The 20,630-nt window shown below is 58.4% G+C and overlaps 1 protein-coding gene across 3 annotated transcripts in view; it reads right to left on the bottom strand.

The window, feature by feature from the left end:
* The window catches only part of slc11a2 (solute carrier family 11 member 2), a 68,808-nt gene that overhangs the window by 43,309 nt on the left and 4,869 nt on the right, over positions 1-20,630 (bottom strand). For 2 of the 3 annotated variants that reach the window (XM_079597504.1, XM_079597506.1), the window contains exons 2-3: positions 20,217-20,340; positions 3,517-3,575 (exon numbers count right to left, since the gene is read on the bottom strand). In XM_079597504.1, the coding sequence (XP_079453630.1) occupies positions 3,517-3,550 (34 nt within the window). In that variant the 5' untranslated portion in view covers positions 3,551-3,575; positions 20,217-20,340. Of the gene's footprint in view, positions 1-3,516; positions 3,576-10,115; positions 10,175-20,216; positions 20,341-20,630 lie in introns of all 3 variants that reach the window. The other variant, XM_079597505.1, reaches the window with a different exon arrangement.

Raw genomic sequence — 20,630 nt, 5'->3', positions numbered from 1 at the left:
GGTCGAGTGTGTCAGGAGACGGGAGTGTGTGCTGACGGTCGAGTGTGTCAGGAGACGGGTGTGTGCTGACGGTCGAGTGTGTCAGGAGACGGGTGTGTGCTGACAGTCGAGTGTGTCAGGAGACGGGTGTGTGCTGACGGTCGAGTGTGTCAGGAGACGGGTGTGTGTGCTGACGGTCGAGTGTGTCAGGAGACGGGTGTGTGTGTGCTGACGGTCGAGTGTGTCAGGAGACGGGTGTGTGTGTGCTGACGGTCGAGTGTGTCAGGAGACGGGTGTGTGTGCTGGCGGTCGAGTGTGTCAGGAGACGGGTGTGTGCTGACGATCGAGTGTGTCAGGAGACGGGTGTGTGTGCTGGCGGTCGAGTGTGTCAGGAGACGGGTGTGTGCTGACGGTCGAGTGTGTCAGGAGACGGGTGTGTGCTGACGGTCGAGTGTGTCAGGAGACGGGTGTGTGTGCTGGCGGTCGAGTGTGTCAGGAGACGGGTGTGTGTGCTGACGGTCGAGTGTGTCAGGAGACGGGTGTGTGCTGACGGTCGAGTGTGTCAGGAGACGGGTGTGTGTGCTGACGGTCGAGTGTGTCAGGAGACGGGTGTGTGCTGACGGTCGAGTGTGTCAGGAGACAGGTGTGTGCTGACGGTCGAGTGTGTCAGGATACGGGTGTGTGTGCTGGCGGTCGAGTGTGTCAGGAGACGGGTGTGTGCTTACGGTCGAGTGTGTCAGGAGACGGGTGTGTGTGCTGACGGTCGAGTGTGTCAGGAGACGGGTGTGTGTGCTGACGGTCGAGTGTGTCAGGAGACGGGTGTGTGTGCTGGCGGTCGAGTGTGTCAGGAGACGGGTGTGTGTGTGCTGGCGGTCGAGTGTGTCAGGAGACGGGTGTGTGCTGACGGTCGAGTGTGTCAGGAGACGGGTGTGTGCTGACGGTCGAGTGTGTCAGGAGACGGGTGTGTGTGCTGACGGTCGAGTGTGTCAGGAGACGGGTGTGTGTGCTGGCGGTCGAGTGTGTCAGGAGACGGGTGTGTGCTGACGGTCGAGTGTGTCAGGAGACGGGTGTGTGCTGACGGTCGAGTGTGTCAGGAGACGGGTGTGTGTGCTGACGGTCGAGTGTGTCAGGAGACGGGTGTGTGTGCTGGCGGTCGAGTGTGTCAGGAGACGGGTGTGTGCTGACGGTCGAGTGTGTCAGGAGACGGGTGTGTGTGCTGGCGGTCGAGTGTGTCAGGAGACGGGTGTGTGTGCTGACGGTCGAGTGTGTCAGGAGACGGGTGTGTGCTGACGGTCGAGTGTGTCAGGAGACGGGTGTGTGTGCTGGCGGTCGAGTGTGTCAGGAGACGGGTGTGTGTGCTGACGGTCGAGTGTGTCAGGAGACGGGTGTGTGCTGACGGTCGAGTGTGTCAGGAGACGGGTGTGTGTGCTGGCGGTCGAGTGTGTCAGGAGACGGGTGTGTGTGCTGGCGGTCGAGTGTGTCAGGAGACGGGTGTGTGTGCTGACGGTCGAGTGTGTCAGGAGACGGGTGTGTGTGCTGGCGGTCGAGTGTGTCAGGAGACGGGTGTGTGTGCTGACGGTCGAGTGTGTCAGGAGACGGGTGTGTGTGCTGGCGGTCGAGTGTGTCAGGAGACGGGTGTGTGCTGACGGTCGAGTGTGTCAGGAGACGGGTGTGTGTGCTGACGGTCGAGTGTGTCAGGAGACGGGTGTGTGCTGACGGTCGAGTGTATCAGGAGACGGGTGTGTGTGCTGGCGGTCGAGTGTGTCAGGAGACGGGTGTGTGTGCTGGCGGTCGAGTGTGTCAGGAGACGGGTGTGTGTGCTGACGGTCGAGTGTGTCAGGAGACGGGTGTGTGCTGACGGTCGAGTGTGTCAGGAGACGGGTGTGTGTGCTGGCGGTCGAGTGTGTCAGGAGACGGGTGTGTGTGCTGGCGGTCGAGTGTGTCAGGAGACGGGTGTGTGTGCTGGCGGTCGAGTGTGTCAGGAGACGGGTGTGTGTGCTGGCGGTCGAGTGTGTCAGGAGACGGGTGTGTGTGCTGGCGGTCGAGTGTGTCAGGAGACGGGTGTGTGCTGACGGTCGAGTGTGTCAGGAGACGGGTGTGTGTGCTGGCGGTCGAGTGTGTCAGGAGACGGGTGTGTGCTGACGGTCGAGTGTGTCAGGAGATGGGTGTGTGTGCTGGCGGTCGAGTGTGTCAGGAGACGGGTGTGTGTGCTGGCGGTCGAGTGTGTCAGGAGACGGGTGTGTGTGCTGGCGGTCGAGTGTGTCAGGAGACGGGTGTGTGCTGACGGTCGAGTGTGTCAGGAGACGGGTGTGTGCGCTGGCGGTCGAGTGTGTCAGGAGACGGGTGTGTGTGCTGGCGGTCGAGTGTGTCAGGAGACGGGTGTGTGCTGACGGTCGAGTGTGTCAGGAGATGGGTGTGTGTGCTGGCGGTCGAGTGTGTCAGGAGACGGGTGTGTGTGCTGGCGGTCGAGTGTGTCAGGAGACGGGTGTGTGTGCTGACGGTCGAGTGTCAGGAGACGGGTGTGTGCTGGCGGTCGAGTGTGTCAGGAGACGGGTGTGTGCTGGCGGTCGAGTGTGTCAGGAGACGGGTGTGTGCTGACGGTCGAGTGTGTGCTGACGGTCGAGTGTGTGCTGACGGTTGAGTGTGTGCTGATGGTCGAGTGTGTGCTGACGGTCGAGTGTGTCAGGAGACGGGTGTGTGTGCTGACGGTCGAGTGTGTCAGGAGACGGGTGTGTGTGCTGACGGTCGAGTGTGTCAGGAGACGGGTGTGTGTGTGCTGACGGTCGAGTGTGTCAGGAGACGGGTGTGTGTGTGCTGACGGTCGAGTGTGTCAGGAGACGGGTGTGTGTGCTGGCGGTCGAGTGTGTCAGGAGACGGGTGTGTGTGCTGACGGTCGAGTGTGTCAGGAGACGGGTGTGTGTGCTGGCGGTCGAGTGTGTCAGGAGACGGGTGTGTGCTGACGGTCGAGTGTGTCAGGAGATGGGTGTGTGTGCTGGCGGTCGAGTGTGTCAGGAGACGGGTGTGTGTGCTGGCGGTCGAGTGTGTCAGGAGATGGGTGTGTGTGCTGGCGGTCGAGTGTGTCAGGAGACGGGTGTGTGTGCTGGCGGTCGAGTGTGTCAGGAGACGGGTGTGTGTGTGCTGACGGTCGAGTGTGTCAGGAGATGGGTGTGTGTGCTGGCGGTCGAGTGTGTCAGGAGACGGGTGTGTGTGTGCTGACGGTCGAGTGTGTCAGGAGACGGGTGTGTGTGTGCTGACGGTCGAGTGTGTCAGGAGATGGGTGTGTGTGCTGGCGGTCGAGTGTGTCAGGAGATGGGTGTGTGTGCTGGCGGTCGAGTGTGTCAGGAGACGGGTGTGTGTGCTGGCGGTCGAGTGTGTCAGGAGACGGGTGTGTGTGTGCTGACGGTCGAGTGTGTCAGGAGATGGGTGTGTGTGCTGGCGGTCGAGTGTGTCAGGAGATGGGTGTGTGTGCTGGCGGTCGAGTGTGTCAGGAGACGGGTGTGTGTGTGCTGACGGTCGAGTGTGTGATAAGTGTCTCACCTTCCAGCACGTCCCCATCCCGTTCAGTCTTCATGAGCTCCAGGAGTGTGTGTGTCAGACTGAAGGACAGAAAACACACACAGGTCACACACAGACAACAGTTCCACTGCAGAAATAAACTGTATAATAATAATAATAATAATAATAATGAGGCGGGTTGCATACGCTGTGGAGGAACGACAAACTGTGCTTTAAACTACAGATACTGTTCAGCATTTTACATTATAATTAAAAATAATTTTAAGTTTCTTATTTCATCTCGATTATTGAGAAAAGATGGTGTATGAGATACATTTACAAACATCTAAGTCTACATAAAATTGTACATTATATTATGTTATTATTATTATACTCTATACAGTGGGGCAAAAAAGTATTTAGTCAGCCACCAATTGTGCAAGTTCTCCCACTTAACAAGATGAGGCCTGTAATTGTCATCATCGCTACACTTCAACTATGAGAGACAAAAGGAGAAAAAAAAATCCCCGAAAATCTCATTGTAGGATCTTTTATGAATTTATTTGCAAATTATGGTGGAAAATAAGTATTTGGTCAATAACAAAAGTTTCTCTCATTACTTTGTTATATATCCTTTGTTGGCAATGACAGAGGTCAAAGGTTTTCTGTAAGTCTTCACGAGGTGTTCACACACGGTTTTATTATTTTTTATTTAACAGGGACAGTGCATGGCACTCAGCCATACCAGAATTAGCTACAAGCTAAATTTCATCTGTAGTCCCTGGGCAGGAAGAGGTAACATACAATTAACAATCCGACAAACACATATAAATATACCATCAAACGTCATCACACAAGTAGCCTTTTAGACAACAAAGTTTCACATTCTTAAAAACACAATAAAACAAAACAACAGAACAAAATGTTTGAGTTTATGATTAATGGGTACATGATTGTAGCCATAATTTTACTTTATATTTAAAACAAGTAAATGTACTGATGTCTCTAATCTCATTTGGGACTGAGTTCCAGTACTTAGAGGCTCTTATAGAGAAGGCTGATCTGCCAAACTCTTCGTCTGCGCTAGACGGCACAGTGAGGAACACGGTTGCTGGTGTTGTGGCCATTCCTCCATGCAGATGTCCTCTAGAGAGGGATGTTTCGGGCTGGCGGTCGAGTGTGTCAGGAGACGGGTGTGTGCTGACGGTCGAGTGTGTCAGGAGACGGGTGTGTGTGCTGACGGTCGAGTGTGTCAGGAGACGGGTGTGTGTGCTGACGGTCGAGTGTGTCAGGAGACGGGTGTGTGTGCTGGCGGTCGAGTGTGTCAGGAGACGGGTGTGTGTGCTGGCGGTCGAGTGTGTCAGGAGACGGGTGTGTGCTGACGGTCGAGTGTGTCAGGAGACGGGTGTGTGTGCTGGCGGTCGAGTGTGTCAGGAGACGGGTGTGTGTTGACGGTCGAGTGTGTCAGGAGACGGGTGTGTGTTGACGGTCGAGTGTGTCAGGAGACGGGTGTGTGTGCTGGCGGTCGAGTGTGTCAGGAGACGGGTGTGTGTGCTGACGGTCGAGTGTGTCAGGAGACGGGTGTGTGCTGACGGTCGAGTGTGTCAGGAGACGGGTGTGTGCTGACGGTCGAGTGTGTCAGGAGACGGGTGTGTGTGCTGGCGGTCGAGTGTGTCAGGAGACGGGTGTGTGTGCTGGCGGTCGAGTGTGTCAGGAGACGGGTGTGTGTGCTGACGGTCGAGTGTGTCAGGAGACGGGTGTGTGTGCTGACGGTCGAGTGTGTCAGGAGACGGGTGTGTGTGTGTGCTGACGGTCGAGTGTGTCAGGAGACGGGTGTGTGCTGACGGTCGAGTGTGTCAGGAGACGGGTGTGTGTGCTGATGGTCGAGTGTGTCAGGAGACGGGTGTGTGTGCTGACGGTCGAGTGTGTCAGGAGACGGGTGTGTGTGCTGACGGTCGAGTGTGTCAGGAGACGGGTGTGTGCTGACGGTCGAGTGTGTCAGGAGACGGGTGTGTGTGCTGATGGTCGAGTGTGTCAGGAGACGGGTGTGTGTGCTGACGGTCGAGTGTGTCAGGAGACGGGTGTGTGTGCTGACGGTCGAGTGTGTCAGGAGACGGGTGTGTGTGTGCTGACGGTCGAGTGTGTCAGGAGACGGGTGTGTGTGCTGACGGTCGAGTGTGTCAGGAGACGGGTGTGTGTGCTGACGGTCGAGTGTGTCAGGAGACGGGTGTGTGTGCTGACGGTCGAGTGTGTCAGGAGACGGGTGTGTGTGCTGACGGTCGAGTGTGTCAGGAGACGGGTGTGTGCTGACGGTCGAGTGTGTCAGGAGACGGGTGTGTGTGCTGGCGGTCGAGTGTGTCAGGAGACGGGTGTGTGTGCTGGCGGTCGAGTGTGTCAGGAGACGGGTGTGTGTGCTGGCGGTCGAGTGTGTCAGGAGACGGGTGTGTGTGCTGGCGGTCGAGTGTGTCAGGAGACGGGTGTGTGTGCTGACGGTCAAGTGTGTCAGGAGACGGGTGTGTGCTGGCGGTCGAGTGTGTCAGGAGACGGGTGTGTGCTGACGGTCGAGTGTGTCAGGAGACGGGTGTGTGTGCTGGCGGTCGAGTGTGTCAGGAGACGGGTGTGTGTGCTGGCGGTCGAGTGTGTCAGGAGACGGGTGTGTGCTGGCGGTCGAGTGTGTCAGGAGACGGGTGTGTGCTGACGGTCGAGTGTGTCAGGAGACGGGTGTGTGCTGACGGTCGAGTGTGTCAGGAGACGGGTGTGTGTGCTGGCGGTCGAGTGTGTCAGGAGACGGGTGTGTGTGCTGACGGTCGAGTGTGTCAGGAGACGGGTGTGTGCTGACGGTCGAGTGTGTCAGGAGACGGGTGTGTGTGCTGATGGTCGAGTGTGTCAGGAGACGGGTGTGTGTGCTGACGGTCGAGTGTGTCAGGAGACGGGTGTGTGTGCTGACGGTCGAGTGTGTCAGGAGACGGGTGTGTGTGTGCTGACGGTCGAGTGTGTCAGGAGACGGGTGTGTGTGCTGACGGTCGAGTGTGTCAGGAGACGGGTGTGTGTGCTGACGGTCGAGTGTGTCAGGAGACGGGTGTGTGTGCTGACGGTCGAGTGTGTCAGGAGACGGGTGTGTGTGCTGACGGTCGAGTGTGTCAGGAGACGGGTGTGTGCTGACGGTCGAGTGTGTCAGGAGACGGGTGTGTGTGCTGGCGGTCGAGTGTGTCAGGAGACGGGTGTGTGTGCTGGCGGTCGAGTGTGTCAGGAGACGGGTGTGTGTGCTGGCGGTCGAGTGTGTCAGGAGACGGGTGTGTGTGCTGGCGGTCGAGTGTGTCAGGAGACGGGTGTGTGTGCTGACGGTCAAGTGTGTCAGGAGACGGGTGTGTGCTGGCGGTCGAGTGTGTCAGGAGACGGGTGTGTGCTGACGGTCGAGTGTGTCAGGAGACGGGTGTGTGTGCTGGCGGTCGAGTGTGTCAGGAGACGGGTGTGTGTGCTGGCGGTCGAGTGTGTCAGGAGACGGGTGTGTGCTGGCGGTCGAGTGTGTCAGGAGACGGGTGTGTGCTGACGGTCGAGTGTGTCAGGAGACGGGTGTGTGCTGACGGTCGAGTGTGTCAGGAGACGGGTGTGTGTGCTGACGGTCGAGTGTGTCAGGAGACGGGTGTGTGCTGACGGTCGAGTGTGTCAGGAGACGGGTGTGTGTGCTGACGGTCGAGTGTGTCAGGAGACGGGTGTGTGCTGACGGTCGAGTGTGTCAGGAGACAGGTGTGTGCTGACGGTCGAGTGTGTCAGGATACGGGTGTGTGTGCTGGCGGTCGAGTGTGTCAGGAGACGGGTGTGTGCTTACGGTCGAGTGTGTCAGGAGACGGGTGTGTGTGCTGACGGTCGAGTGTGTCAGGAGACGGGTGTGTGTGCTGACGGTCGAGTGTGTCAGGAGACGGGTGTGTGTGCTGGCGGTCGAGTGTGTCAGGAGACGGGTGTGTGTGTGCTGGCGGTCGAGTGTGTCAGGAGACGGGTGTGTGCTGACGGTCGAGTGTGTCAGGAGACGGGTGTGTGCTGACGGTCGAGTGTGTCAGGAGACGGGTGTGTGTGCTGACGGTCGAGTGTGTCAGGAGACGGGTGTGTGTGCTGGCGGTCGAGTGTGTCAGGAGACGGGTGTGTGCTGACGGTCGAGTGTGTCAGGAGACGGGTGTGTGCTGACGGTCGAGTGTGTCAGGAGACGGGTGTGTGTGCTGACGGTCGAGTGTGTCAGGAGACGGGTGTGTGTGCTGGCGGTCGAGTGTGTCAGGAGACGGGTGTGTGCTGACGGTCGAGTGTGTCAGGAGACGGGTGTGTGTGCTGGCGGTCGAGTGTGTCAGGAGACGGGTGTGTGTGCTGACGGTCGAGTGTGTCAGGAGACGGGTGTGTGCTGACGGTCGAGTGTGTCAGGAGACGGGTGTGTGTGCTGGCGGTCGAGTGTGTCAGGAGACGGGTGTGTGTGCTGACGGTCGAGTGTGTCAGGAGACGGGTGTGTGCTGACGGTCGAGTGTGTCAGGAGACGGGTGTGTGTGCTGGCGGTCGAGTGTGTCAGGAGACGGGTGTGTGTGCTGGCGGTCGAGTGTGTCAGGAGACGGGTGTGTGTGCTGACGGTCGAGTGTGTCAGGAGACGGGTGTGTGTGCTGGCGGTCGAGTGTGTCAGGAGACGGGTGTGTGTGCTGACGGTCGAGTGTGTCAGGAGACGGGTGTGTGTGCTGGCGGTCGAGTGTGTCAGGAGACGGGTGTGTGCTGACGGTCGAGTGTGTCAGGAGACGGGTGTGTGTGCTGACGGTCGAGTGTGTCAGGAGACGGGTGTGTGCTGACGGTCGAGTGTATCAGGAGACGGGTGTGTGTGCTGGCGGTCGAGTGTGTCAGGAGACGGGTGTGTGTGCTGGCGGTCGAGTGTGTCAGGAGACGGGTGTGTGTGCTGACGGTCGAGTGTGTCAGGAGACGGGTGTGTGCTGACGGTCGAGTGTGTCAGGAGACGGGTGTGTGTGCTGGCGGTCGAGTGTGTCAGGAGACGGGTGTGTGTGCTGGCGGTCGAGTGTGTCAGGAGACGGGTGTGTGTGCTGGCGGTCGAGTGTGTCAGGAGACGGGTGTGTGTGCTGGCGGTCGAGTGTGTCAGGAGACGGGTGTGTGTGCTGGCGGTCGAGTGTGTCAGGAGACGGGTGTGTGCTGACGGTCGAGTGTGTCAGGAGACGGGTGTGTGTGCTGGCGGTCGAGTGTGTCAGGAGACGGGTGTGTGCTGACGGTCGAGTGTGTCAGGAGATGGGTGTGTGTGCTGGCGGTCGAGTGTGTCAGGAGACGGGTGTGTGTGCTGGCGGTCGAGTGTGTCAGGAGACGGGTGTGTGTGCTGGCGGTCGAGTGTGTCAGGAGACGGGTGTGTGCTGACGGTCGAGTGTGTCAGGAGACGGGTGTGTGCGCTGGCGGTCGAGTGTGTCAGGAGACGGGTGTGTGTGCTGGCGGTCGAGTGTGTCAGGAGACGGGTGTGTGCTGACGGTCGAGTGTGTCAGGAGATGGGTGTGTGTGCTGGCGGTCGAGTGTGTCAGGAGACGGGTGTGTGTGCTGGCGGTCGAGTGTGTCAGGAGACGGGTGTGTGTGCTGACGGTCGAGTGTCAGGAGACGGGTGTGTGCTGGCGGTCGAGTGTGTCAGGAGACGGGTGTGTGCTGGCGGTCGAGTGTGTCAGGAGACGGGTGTGTGCTGACGGTCGAGTGTGTGCTGACGGTCGAGTGTGTGCTGACGGTTGAGTGTGTGCTGATGGTCGAGTGTGTGCTGACGGTCGAGTGTGTCAGGAGACGGGTGTGTGTGCTGACGGTCGAGTGTGTCAGGAGACGGGTGTGTGTGCTGACGGTCGAGTGTGTCAGGAGACGGGTGTGTGTGTGCTGACGGTCGAGTGTGTCAGGAGACGGGTGTGTGTGTGCTGACGGTCGAGTGTGTCAGGAGACGGGTGTGTGTGCTGGCGGTCGAGTGTGTCAGGAGACGGGTGTGTGTGCTGACGGTCGAGTGTGTCAGGAGACGGGTGTGTGTGCTGGCGGTCGAGTGTGTCAGGAGACGGGTGTGTGCTGACGGTCGAGTGTGTCAGGAGATGGGTGTGTGTGCTGGCGGTCGAGTGTGTCAGGAGACGGGTGTGTGTGCTGGCGGTCGAGTGTGTCAGGAGATGGGTGTGTGTGCTGGCGGTCGAGTGTGTCAGGAGACGGGTGTGTGTGCTGGCGGTCGAGTGTGTCAGGAGACGGGTGTGTGTGTGCTGACGGTCGAGTGTGTCAGGAGATGGGTGTGTGTGCTGGCGGTCGAGTGTGTCAGGAGACGGGTGTGTGTGTGCTGACGGTCGAGTGTGTCAGGAGACGGGTGTGTGTGTGCTGACGGTCGAGTGTGTCAGGAGATGGGTGTGTGTGCTGGCGGTCGAGTGTGTCAGGAGATGGGTGTGTGTGCTGGCGGTCGAGTGTGTCAGGAGACGGGTGTGTGTGCTGGCGGTCGAGTGTGTCAGGAGACGGGTGTGTGTGTGCTGACGGTCGAGTGTGTCAGGAGATGGGTGTGTGTGCTGGCGGTCGAGTGTGTCAGGAGATGGGTGTGTGTGCTGGCGGTCGAGTGTGTCAGGAGACGGGTGTGTGTGTGCTGACGGTCGAGTGTGTGATAAGTGTCTCACCTTCCAGCACGTCCCCATCCCGTTCAGTCTTCATGAGCTCCAGGAGTGTGTGTGTCAGACTGAAGGACAGAAAACACACACAGGTCACACACAGACAACAGTTCCACTGCAGAAATAAACTGTATAATAATAATAATAATAATAATAATGAGGCGGGTTGCATACGCTGTGGAGGAACGACAAACTGTGCTTTAAACTACAGATACTGTTCAGCATTTTACATTATAATTAAAAATAATTTTAAGTTTCTTATTTCATCTCGATTATTGAGAAAAGATGGTGTATGAGATACATTTACAAACATCTAAGTCTACATAAAATTGTACATTATATTATGTTATTATTATTATACTCTATACAGTGGGGCAAAAAAGTATTTAGTCAGCCACCAATTGTGCAAGTTCTCCCACTTAACAAGATGAGGCCTGTAATTGTCATCATCGCTACACTTCAACTATGAGAGACAAAAGGAGAAAAAAAAATCCCCGAAAATCTCATTGTAGGATCTTTTATGAATTTATTTGCAAATTATGGTGGAAAATAAGTATTTGGTCAATAACAAAAGTTTCTCTCATTACTTTGTTATATATCCTTTGTTGGCAATGACAGAGGTCAAAGGTTTTCTGTAAGTCTTCACGAGGTGTTCACACACGGTTTTATTATTTTTTATTTAACAGGGACAGTGCATGGCACTCAGCCATACCAGAATTAGCTACAAGCTAAATTTCATCTGTAGTCCCTGGGCAGGAAGAGGTAACATACAATTAACAATCCGACAAACACATATAAATATACCATCAAACGTCATCACACAAGTAGCCTTTTAGACAACAAAGTTTCACATTCTTAAAAACACAATAAAACAAAACAACAGAACAAAATGTTTGAGTTTATGATTAATGGGTACATGATTGTAGCCATAATTTTACTTTATATTTAAAACAAGTAAATGTACTGATGTCTCTAATCTCATTTGGGACTGAGTTCCAGTACTTAGAGGCTCTTATAGAGAAGGCTGATCTGCCAAACTCTTCGTCTGCGCTAGACGGCACAGTGAGGAACACGGTTGCTGGTGTTGTGGCCATTCCTCCATGCAGATGTCCTCTAGAGAGGGATGTTTCGGGCTGGCGGTCGAGTGTGTCAGGAGACGGGTGTGTGCTGACGGTCGAGTGTGTCAGGAGACGGGTGTGTGTGCTGACGGTCGAGTGTGTCAGGAGACGGGTGTGTGTGCTGACGGTCGAGTGTGTCAGGAGACGGGTGTGTGTGCTGGCGGTCGAGTGTGTCAGGAGACGGGTGTGTGTGCTGGCGGTCGAGTGTGTCAGGAGACGGGTGTGTGCTGACGGTCGAGTGTGTCAGGAGACGGGTGTGTGTGCTGGCGGTCGAGTGTGTCAGGAGACGGGTGTGTGTTGACGGTCGAGTGTGTCAGGAGACGGGTGTGTGTTGACGGTCGAGTGTGTCAGGAGACGGGTGTGTGTGCTGGCGGTCGAGTGTGTCAGGAGACGGGTGTGTGTGCTGACGGTCGAGTGTGTCAGGAGACGGGTGTGTGCTGACGGTCGAGTGTGTCAGGAGACGGGTGTGTGCTGACGGTCGAGTGTGTCAGGAGACGGGTGTGTGTGCTGGCGGTCGAGTGTGTCAGGAGACGGGTGTGTGTGCTGGCGGTCGAGTGTGTCAGGAGACGGGTGTGTGTGCTGACGGTCGAGTGTGTCAGGAGACGGGTGTGTGTGCTGACGGTCGAGTGTGTCAGGAGACGGGTGTGTGTGTGTGCTGACGGTCGAGTGTGTCAGGAGACGGGTGTGTGCTGACGGTCGAGTGTGTCAGGAGACGGGTGTGTGTGCTGATGGTCGAGTGTGTCAGGAGACGGGTGTGTGTGCTGACGGTCGAGTGTGTCAGGAGACGGGTGTGTGTGCTGACGGTCGAGTGTGTCAGGAGACGGGTGTGTGCTGACGGTCGAGTGTGTCAGGAGACGGGTGTGTGTGCTGATGGTCGAGTGTGTCAGGAGACGGGTGTGTGTGCTGACGGTCGAGTGTGTCAGGAGACGGGTGTGTGTGCTGACGGTCGAGTGTGTCAGGAGACGGGTGTGTGTGTGCTGACGGTCGAGTGTGTCAGGAGACGGGTGTGTGTGCTGACGGTCGAGTGTGTCAGGAGACGGGTGTGTGTGCTGACGGTCGAGTGTGTCAGGAGACGGGTGTGTGTGCTGACGGTCGAGTGTGTCAGGAGACGGGTGTGTGTGCTGACGGTCGAGTGTGTCAGGAGACGGGTGTGTGCTGACGGTCGAGTGTGTCAGGAGACGGGTGTGTGTGCTGGCGGTCGAGTGTGTCAGGAGACGGGTGTGTGTGCTGGCGGTCGAGTGTGTCAGGAGACGGGTGTGTGTGCTGGCGGTCGAGTGTGTCAGGAGACGGGTGTGTGTGCTGGCGGTCGAGTGTGTCAGGAGACGGGTGTGTGTGCTGACGGTCAAGTGTGTCAGGAGACGGGTGTGTGCTGGCGGTCGAGTGTGTCAGGAGACGGGTGTGTGCTGACGGTCGAGTGTGTCAGGAGACGGGTGTGTGTGCTGGCGGTCGAGTGTGTCAGGAGACGGGTGTGTGTGCTGGCGGTCGAGTGTGTCAGGAGACGGGTGTGTGCTGGCGGTCGAGTGTGTCAGGAGACGGGTGTGTGCTGACGGTCGAGTGTGTCAGGAGACGGGTGTGTGCTGACGGTCGAGTGTGTCAGGAGACGGGTGTGTGTGCTGGCGGTCGAGTGTGTCAGGAGACGGGTGTGTGTGCTGACGGTCGAGTGTGTCAGGAGACGGGTGTGTGCTGACGGTCGAGTGTGTCAGGAGACGGGTGTGTGTGCTGATGGTCGAGTGTGTCAGGAGACGGGTGTGTGTGCTGACGGTCGAGTGTGTCAGGAGACGGGTGTGTGTGCTGACGGTCGAGTGTGTCAGGAGACGGGTGTGTGTGTGCTGACGGTCGAGTGTGTCAGGAGACGGGTGTGTGTGCTGACGGTCGAGTGTGTCAGGAGACGGGTGTGTGTGCTGACGGTCGAGTGTGTCAGGAGACGGGTGTGTGTGCTGACGGTCGAGTGTGTCAGGAGACGGGTGTGTGTGCTGACGGTCGAGTGTGTCAGGAGACGGGTGTGTGCTGACGGTCGAGTGTGTCAGGAGACGGGTGTGTGTGCTGGCGGTCGAGTGTGTCAGGAGACGGGTGTGTGTGCTGGCGGTCGAGTGTGTCAGGAGACGGGTGTGTGTGCTGGCGGTCGAGTGTGTCAGGAGACGGGTGTGTGTGCTGGCGGTCGAGTGTGTCAGGAGACGGGTGTGTGTGCTGACGGTCAAGTGTGTCAGGAGACGGGTGTGTGCTGGCGGTCGAGTGTGTCAGGAGACGGGTGTGTGCTGACGGTCGAGTGTGTCAGGAGACGGGTGTGTGTGCTGGCGGTCGAGTGTGTCAGGAGACGGGTGTGTGTGCTGGCGGTCGAGTGTGTCAGGAGACGGGTGTGTGCTGGCGGTCGAGTGTGTCAGGAGACGGGTGTGTGCTGACGGTCGAGTGTGTCAGGAGACGGGTGTGTGCTGACGGTCGAGTGTGTCAGGAGACGGGTGTGTGTGCTGGCGGTCGAGTGTGTCAGGAGACGGGTGTGTGTGCTGACGGTCGAGTGTGTCAGGAGACGGGTGTGTGTGCTGACGGTCGAGTGTGTCAGGAGACGGGTGTGTGTGCTGGCGGTCGAGTGTGTCAGGAGACGGGTGTGTGTGCTGGCGGTCGAGTGTGTCAGGAGACGGGTGTGTGTGCTGATGGTCGAGTGTGTCAGGAGACGGGTGTGTGTGCTGACGGTCAAGTGTGTCAGGAGACGGGTGTGTGCTGACGGTCGAGTGTGTCAGGAGACGGGTGTGTGTGCTGGCGGTCGAGTGTGTCAGGAGACGGGTGTGTGCTGACGGTCGAGTGTGTCAGGAGACGGGTGTGTGTGCTGACGGTCGAGTGTGTCAGGAGACGGGTGTGTGTGCTGACGGTCGAGTGTGTCAGGAGACGGGTGTGTGCTGACGGTCGAGTGTGTCAGGAGACGGGTGTGTGTGCTGACGGTCGAGTGTGTCAGGAGACGGGTGTGTGTGCTGACGGTCGAGTGTGTCAGGAGACGGGTGTGTGTGCTGACGGTCGAGTGTGTGCTGACGGTCGAGTGTGTGCTGACGGTCGAGTGTGTCAGGAGACGGGTGTGTGTGCTGGCAGTCGAGTGTGTCAGGAGACGGGTGTGTGCTGGCGGTCGAGTGTGTCAGGAGACGGGTGTGTGCTGACGGTCGAGTGTGTCAGGAGACGGGTGTGTGCTGACGGTCGAGTGTGTCAGGAGACGGGTGTGTGTGCTGGCGGTCGAGTGTGTCAGGAGACGGGTGTGTGTGCTGGCGGTCGAGTGTGTCAGGAGACGGGTGTGTGTGTGCTGACGGTCAAGTGTGTCAGGAGACGGTTGTGTGTGTGCTGGCGGTCGAGTGTGTCAGGAGACGGGTGTGTGTGCTGGCGGTCGAGTGTGTCAGGAGACGGGTGTGTGTGCTGACGGTCGAGTGTGTCAGGAGACGGGTGTGTGTGCTGGCGGTCGAGTGTGTCAGGAGACGGGTGTGTGTGCTGGCGGTCGAGTGTGTCAGGAGACGGGTGTGTGTGCTGACGGTCGAGTGTGTCAGGAGACGGGTGTGTGTGCTGACGGTCGAGTGTGTCAGGAGACGGGTGTGTGCTGGCAGTCGAGTGTGTCAGGAGACGGGTGTGTGCTGACGGTCGAGTGTGTCAGGAGACGGGTGTGTGTGCTGGCGGTCGAGTGTGTCAGGAGACGGGTGTGTGTGCTGGCGGTCGAGTGTGTCAGGAGACGGGTGTGTGTGTGCTGACGGTCGAGTGTGTCAGGAGACGGGTGTGTGTGTGCTGACGGTCGAGTGTGTCAGGAGACGGGTGTGTGTGCTGACGGTCGAGTGTGTCAGGAGACGGGTGTGTGTGCTGGCGGTCGAGTGTGTCAGGAGACGGGTGTGTGTGCTGGCGGTCGAGTGTGTCAGGAGACGGGTGTGTGTGCTGACGGTCGAGTGTGTCAGGAGACGGGTGTGTGTGCTGACGGTCGAGTGTGTCAGGAGACGGGTGTGTGTGCTGACGGTCGAGTGTGTCAGGAGACGGGTGTGTGTGCTGACGGTCGAGTGTGTCAGGAGACGGGTGTGTGTGCTCGACCGCCACTCGACTCGTGTGTGTGTGCTGACGGTCGAGTGTGTCAGGAGACGGGTGTGTGTGCTGACGGTCGAGTGTGTCAGGAGACGGGTGTGTGTGTGCTGACGGTCGAGTGTGTCAGGAGACGGGTGTGTGTGTGCTGACGGTCGAGTGTGTCAGGAGACGGGTGTGTGTGCTGACGGTCGAGTGTGTCAGGAGACGGGTGTGTGTGTGCTGACGGTCGAGTGTGTCAGGAGACGGGTGTGTGTGTGCTGACGGTCGAGTGTGTCAGGAGACGGGTGTGTGTGCTGACGGTCGAGTGTGTCAGGAGACGGGTGTGTGCTGACGGTCGAGTGTGTCAGGAGACAGGTGTGTGTGCTGGCGGTCGAGTGTGTCAGGAGACGGGTGTGTGTGTGCTGACGGTTGAGTGTGTCAGGAGACGGGTGTGTGTGTGCTGACGGTCGAGTGTGTCAGGAGACGGGTGTGTGTGTGCTGGTGGTCGAGTGTGTCAGGAGACGGGTGTGTGCTGACGGTCGAGTGTGTCAGGAGACGGGTGTGTGTGTGCTGGCGGTCGAGTGTGTCAGGAGACGGGTGTGTGTGCTGACGGTCGAGTGTGTCAGGAGACGGGTGTGTGTGTGCTGACGGTCGAGTGTGTCAGGAGACGGGTGTGTGCTGGCGGTCGAGTGTGTCAGGAGACGGGTGTGTGTGCTGACGGTCGAGTGTGTCAGGAGACGGGTGTGTGTGTGCTGACGGTCGAGTGTGTCAGGAGACGGGTGTGTGCTGACGGTCGAGTGTGTCAGGAGACGGGTGTGTGTGCTGGCGGTCGAGTGTGTCAGGAGACGGGTGTGTGTGCTGGCGGTCGAGTGTGTCAGGAGACGGGTGTGTGTGCTGACGGTCGAGTGTGTCATGAGACGGGTGTGTGCTGACGGTCGAGTGTGTCAGGAGACGGGTGTGTGTGCTGACGGTCGAGTGTGTCAGGAGACGGGTGTGTGTGCTGGCGGTCGAGTGTGTCAGGAGACGGGTGTGTGTGCTGGCGGTCGAGTGTGTCAGGAGACGGGTGTGTGTGCTGGCGGTCGAGTGTGTCAGGAGACGGGTGTGTGTGCTGGCGGTCGAGTGTGTCAGGAGACGGGTGTGTGCTGGCGGTCGAGTGTGTCAGGAGACGGGTGTGTGCTGACGGTCGAGTGTGTCAGGAGACGGGTGTGTGCTGGCGGTCGAGTGTGTCAGGAGACGGGTGTGTGCTGACGGTCGAGTGTGTCAGGAGACGGGTGTGTGTGCTGACGGTCGAGTGTGTCAGGAGACGGGTGTGTGTGCTGGCGGTCGAGTGTGTCAGGAGACGGGTGTGTGTGCTGGCGGTCGAGTGTGTCAGGAGACGGGTGTGTGCTGGCGGTCGAGTGTGTCAGGAGACGGGTGTGTGCTGACGGTCGAGTGTGTCAGGAGACGGGTGTGTGTGCTGGCGGTCGAGTGTGTCAGGAGACGGGTGTGTGCTGACGGTCGAGTGTGTCAGGAGACGGGTGTGTGTGCTGGCGGTCGAGTGTGTCAGGAGACGGGTGTGTGTGCTGGCGGTCGAGTGTGTCAGGAGACGGGTGTGTGTGCTGACGGTCGAGTGTGTCATGAGACGGGTGTGTGCTGACGGTCGAGTGTGTCAGGAGACGGGTGTGTGTGCTGACGGTCGAGTGTGTCAGGAGACGGGTGTGTGTGCTGGCGGTCGAGTGTGTCAGGAGACGGGTGTGTGTGCTGGCGGTCGAGTGTGTCAGGAGACGGGTGTGTGTGCTGGCGGTCGAGTGTGTCAGGAGACGGGTGTGTGTGCTGGCGGTCGAGTGTGTCAGGAGACGGGTGTGTGTGCTGACGGTCGAGTGTGTCAGGAGACGGGTGTGTGTGCTGGCGGTCGAGTGTGTCAGGAGACGGGTGTGTGTGCTGGCGGTCGAGTGTGTCAGGAGACGGGTGTGTGTGCTGACGGTCGAGTGTATCAGGAGACGGGTGTGTGTGCTGGCGGTCGAGTGTGTCAGGAGACGGGTGTGTGTGCTGACGGTCGAGTGTGTCAGGAGACGGGTGTGTGTGCTGGCGGTCGAGTGTCAGGAGACGGGTGTGTGCTGGCGGTCGAGTGTCAGGAGACGGGTGTGTGTGCTGGCGGTCGAGTGTGTCAGGAGACGGGTGTGTGCTGACGGTCGAGTGTGTCAGGAGACGGGTGTGTGCTGACGGTCGAGTGTGTCAGGAGACGGGTGTGTGCTGGCGGTCGAGTGTGTCAGGAGATGTCCTCGGCGCGGTGTGTTACCGACGGTGGGTTAGGGTTAACCCTGTGTTACTCGGGTCCAGCTCTCTGCAGGTCAGTCACTCGGCCCCCCGTGGGGTTCTGGGATTGTTGCTCACCGTTCCTGTGATGATTAGACCCCACGGATGAGATCTTGCGTGGATCCCAGATCAAGGGAGATCATCAGTGCTCTTGTATGTCTTCCATTTCCTAATAATTGCTCCCACCGTTGATCTCTTCACTCCCAGCTGCTAACCGACGGCCGGTTCAGTCTCCCCAGCCCTGGTGCGGCTCTACAGTTTAGTTTCTGGTGTGCTTTGTCAGCGCTTTGGTCTTGGCCATAGTGGAGTTAGGAGTGGGACTGTTTGAGGTTGTGGACAAGTGTCTTTTACACTGATAACAAGTTCAAACTGGTGCCATTAAGACAGTCAACGAGTGGAGGACAGAGGAGCCTCGTACAGAAGAAGGTTTGTTATTGACCAAATACTTATTTTCCACCATAATTTGCAAATAATTTCCTTAAAAGATCCTACAATGAGATTTTCTGATTTTTTTTCTCCTTTTGTCTCTCATAGTTGAAGTGTACCTATGATGACAATTACAGGCCTCATCTTGTTAAGTGGGAGAACTTGCACAATTGGTGGCTGACTAAATACTTTTTTGCCCCACTGTATACTATATCAGATGCGTCACAACTGCTGCGTTAATGAACCCACTAACATCAAACTTCTGAACTAAAAACATTAATTATTGCATTTGTTATGTATGATGTCTGTGTGTTTTAAGGGACACTCCCGCACAGAATAACACACACAAACACAACTGAGATCCTTTAATCTCAAAATCCCACAGGAGGAGCTTTTCCCATCAGAACCGCTGATTATCACAGGGACTGGAGCTGGGAACGCTCGCCCTGGGAACGCTCGCCCCGGGAACGCTCGCCCTGGGAACGCCCCCTCCGGGAACGCTCGCCCTGGGAACGCCCCCTCCGGGAACGCTCGCCCTGGGAACGCCCCCTCCGGGAACGCTCGCCCTGGGAACGCCCCCTCCGGGAACGCTCGCCCTGGGAACGCCCCCTCCGGGAACGCTCGCCCTGGGAACGCCCCCTCCGGGAACGCTCGCCCTGGGAACGCCCCCTCCGGGAACGCTCGCCCTGGGAACGCCCCCTCCGGGAACGCTCGCCCTGGGAACGCCCCCTCCGGGAACGCTCGCCCTGGGAACGCCCCCTCCGGGAACGCTCGCCCTGGGAACGCCCCCTCCGGGAACGCTCGCCCTGGGAACGCCCCCTCCGGGAACGCTCGCCCTGGAACGCCCCCTCCGGGAACGCTCGCCCTGGGAACGCCCCCTCCGGGAACGCTCGCCCTGGGAACGCCCCCTCCGGGAACGCTCGCCCTGGGAACGCCCCCTCCGGGAACGCTCGCCCTGGGAACGACCCCTCCGGGAACGCTCGCCCTGGGAACGCCCCCTCCGGGAACGCTCGCCCTGGGAAAGCCCCCTCCGGGAACGCTCGCCCTGGGAACGCCCCCTCCGGGAACGCTCGCCCTGGGAACGCCCCCTCCGGGAACGCTCGCCCTGGGAACGACCCCTCCGGGAACGCTCGCCCTGGGAACGCCCCCTCCGGGAACGCCCCCTCCGGGAACGCTCGCCCTGGGAACGCCCCCTCCGGGAACGCCCCCTCCGGGAACGCTCGCCCTGGGAACGCCCCCTCCGGGAACGCTCGCCCTGGGAACGCCCCCTCCGGGAACGCTCGCCCTGGGAACGCCCCCTCCGGGAACGCTCGCCCTGGGAACGCCCCTTTCGGGAACGCTCGCCCTGGGAACGCCCCCTCCGGGAACGCTCGCCCTGGGAACGCCCCTCCGGGAACGCTCGCTCCGGGAACGACCCCTCCGGGAACGCTCGCCCTGGGAACGCCCCCTCCGGGAACGCTCGCTCCGGGAACGCCCCCTCCGGGAACGCTCGCTCCGGGAACGCTCGCTCCGGGAACGCTCGCTCCGGGAACGCCCCCTCCGGGAACGCCCGCTCTGTCAAGATTCTCTGAGTGTGAGAGACAGAGTGTGTATATGAGAGAGAGAGAGAGAGAGAGAGAGAGAGAGAGAGAGAGAGAGAGAGAGAGAGAGAGAGAGAGAGAGAGAGAGAGAGAGAGAGAGAGAGAGAGAGAGAGAGAGAAAGAGAGAGAGTGTGTGTGTGAGAAAGAGAGATAGAGTGTGTGTGAGTGTGTGCGCTGGGTGTGTTGGGTGTGTCTGTGTCGTTGGGTTTATCACTGAACTCTCTCGCTGCTCTTCACAGATTAAACCGTGTGAGTGTGAGTGTGTGTGTGTGTGTGTGTGAGAGAGTGAGAGTGTGTGTTAGAGGATGGATACCCATGGGCCGTGTTCGGGTTCGGGTCGGCTCGGCTCGGTCACATCTATAAGGCATTGAACATTTTAAATGTAAAACAGATTATTTTGTAGGTAGCCAATGGGCCTGATGCGTTCACTGGATGCAAACGATAGTTTTTGTGATTAAATCAATGTAAATATTAATATAACATCTTCCTGTGTGCGGACATGTGTTCATGTAGCCGTGACGACGAGACCCGTGCATGCGCGCCGGTGTTAGAGCGCTTGTTGCTACCGCTCGTCTGTGGACATTCCCGAACGCCTTCCTACAGTTGCTTAATAACAGCGGTGTGTGTGTGTGTGTGTGTGTGTGTGTGTGTGTGTGTGCAAACGGTCTACTTACAGCCTAACCCAACAGTAGATCACTGGTCAGATGAGGAACAGCACTGAGCGCCACAGTGAGTGATGTCATTCAGTGAAGTGAAGGATTCTGGGAAACGGAGGAAGCGTGACCTCGGCTGTTTAATCTGTGAAGAGCAGCGAGAGAGTTCAGTGATGAACACACACACACACACACACACACACACACAGGGGTTTAATTTCACACGCATCATGTATATAGATGAACACCTCAGGAAGAGTGGGATTAGCAGCGTCATGATGACCATCGAGTCGCTCGGTTCTTTAGGCAACATCTCTCACACTGATCAGAATATTCCACAGTTATTAATCTGGGTTAGTTAGTTAGGGTAATCTGGGTTAGTTAGGGTTAGGATAATCTGGGTTAGTTAGTTAGGGTAATCTGGGTTCGTTCATT

Source organism: Phoxinus phoxinus (assembly GCF_949152265.1).
Source record: "Phoxinus phoxinus genome assembly, chromosome: 22".
Classification (NCBI taxonomy): Eukaryota; Metazoa; Chordata; class Actinopteri; order Cypriniformes; family Leuciscidae; genus Phoxinus; species Phoxinus phoxinus.
This window is presented reverse-complemented; position numbering and strand designations above follow the sequence as displayed.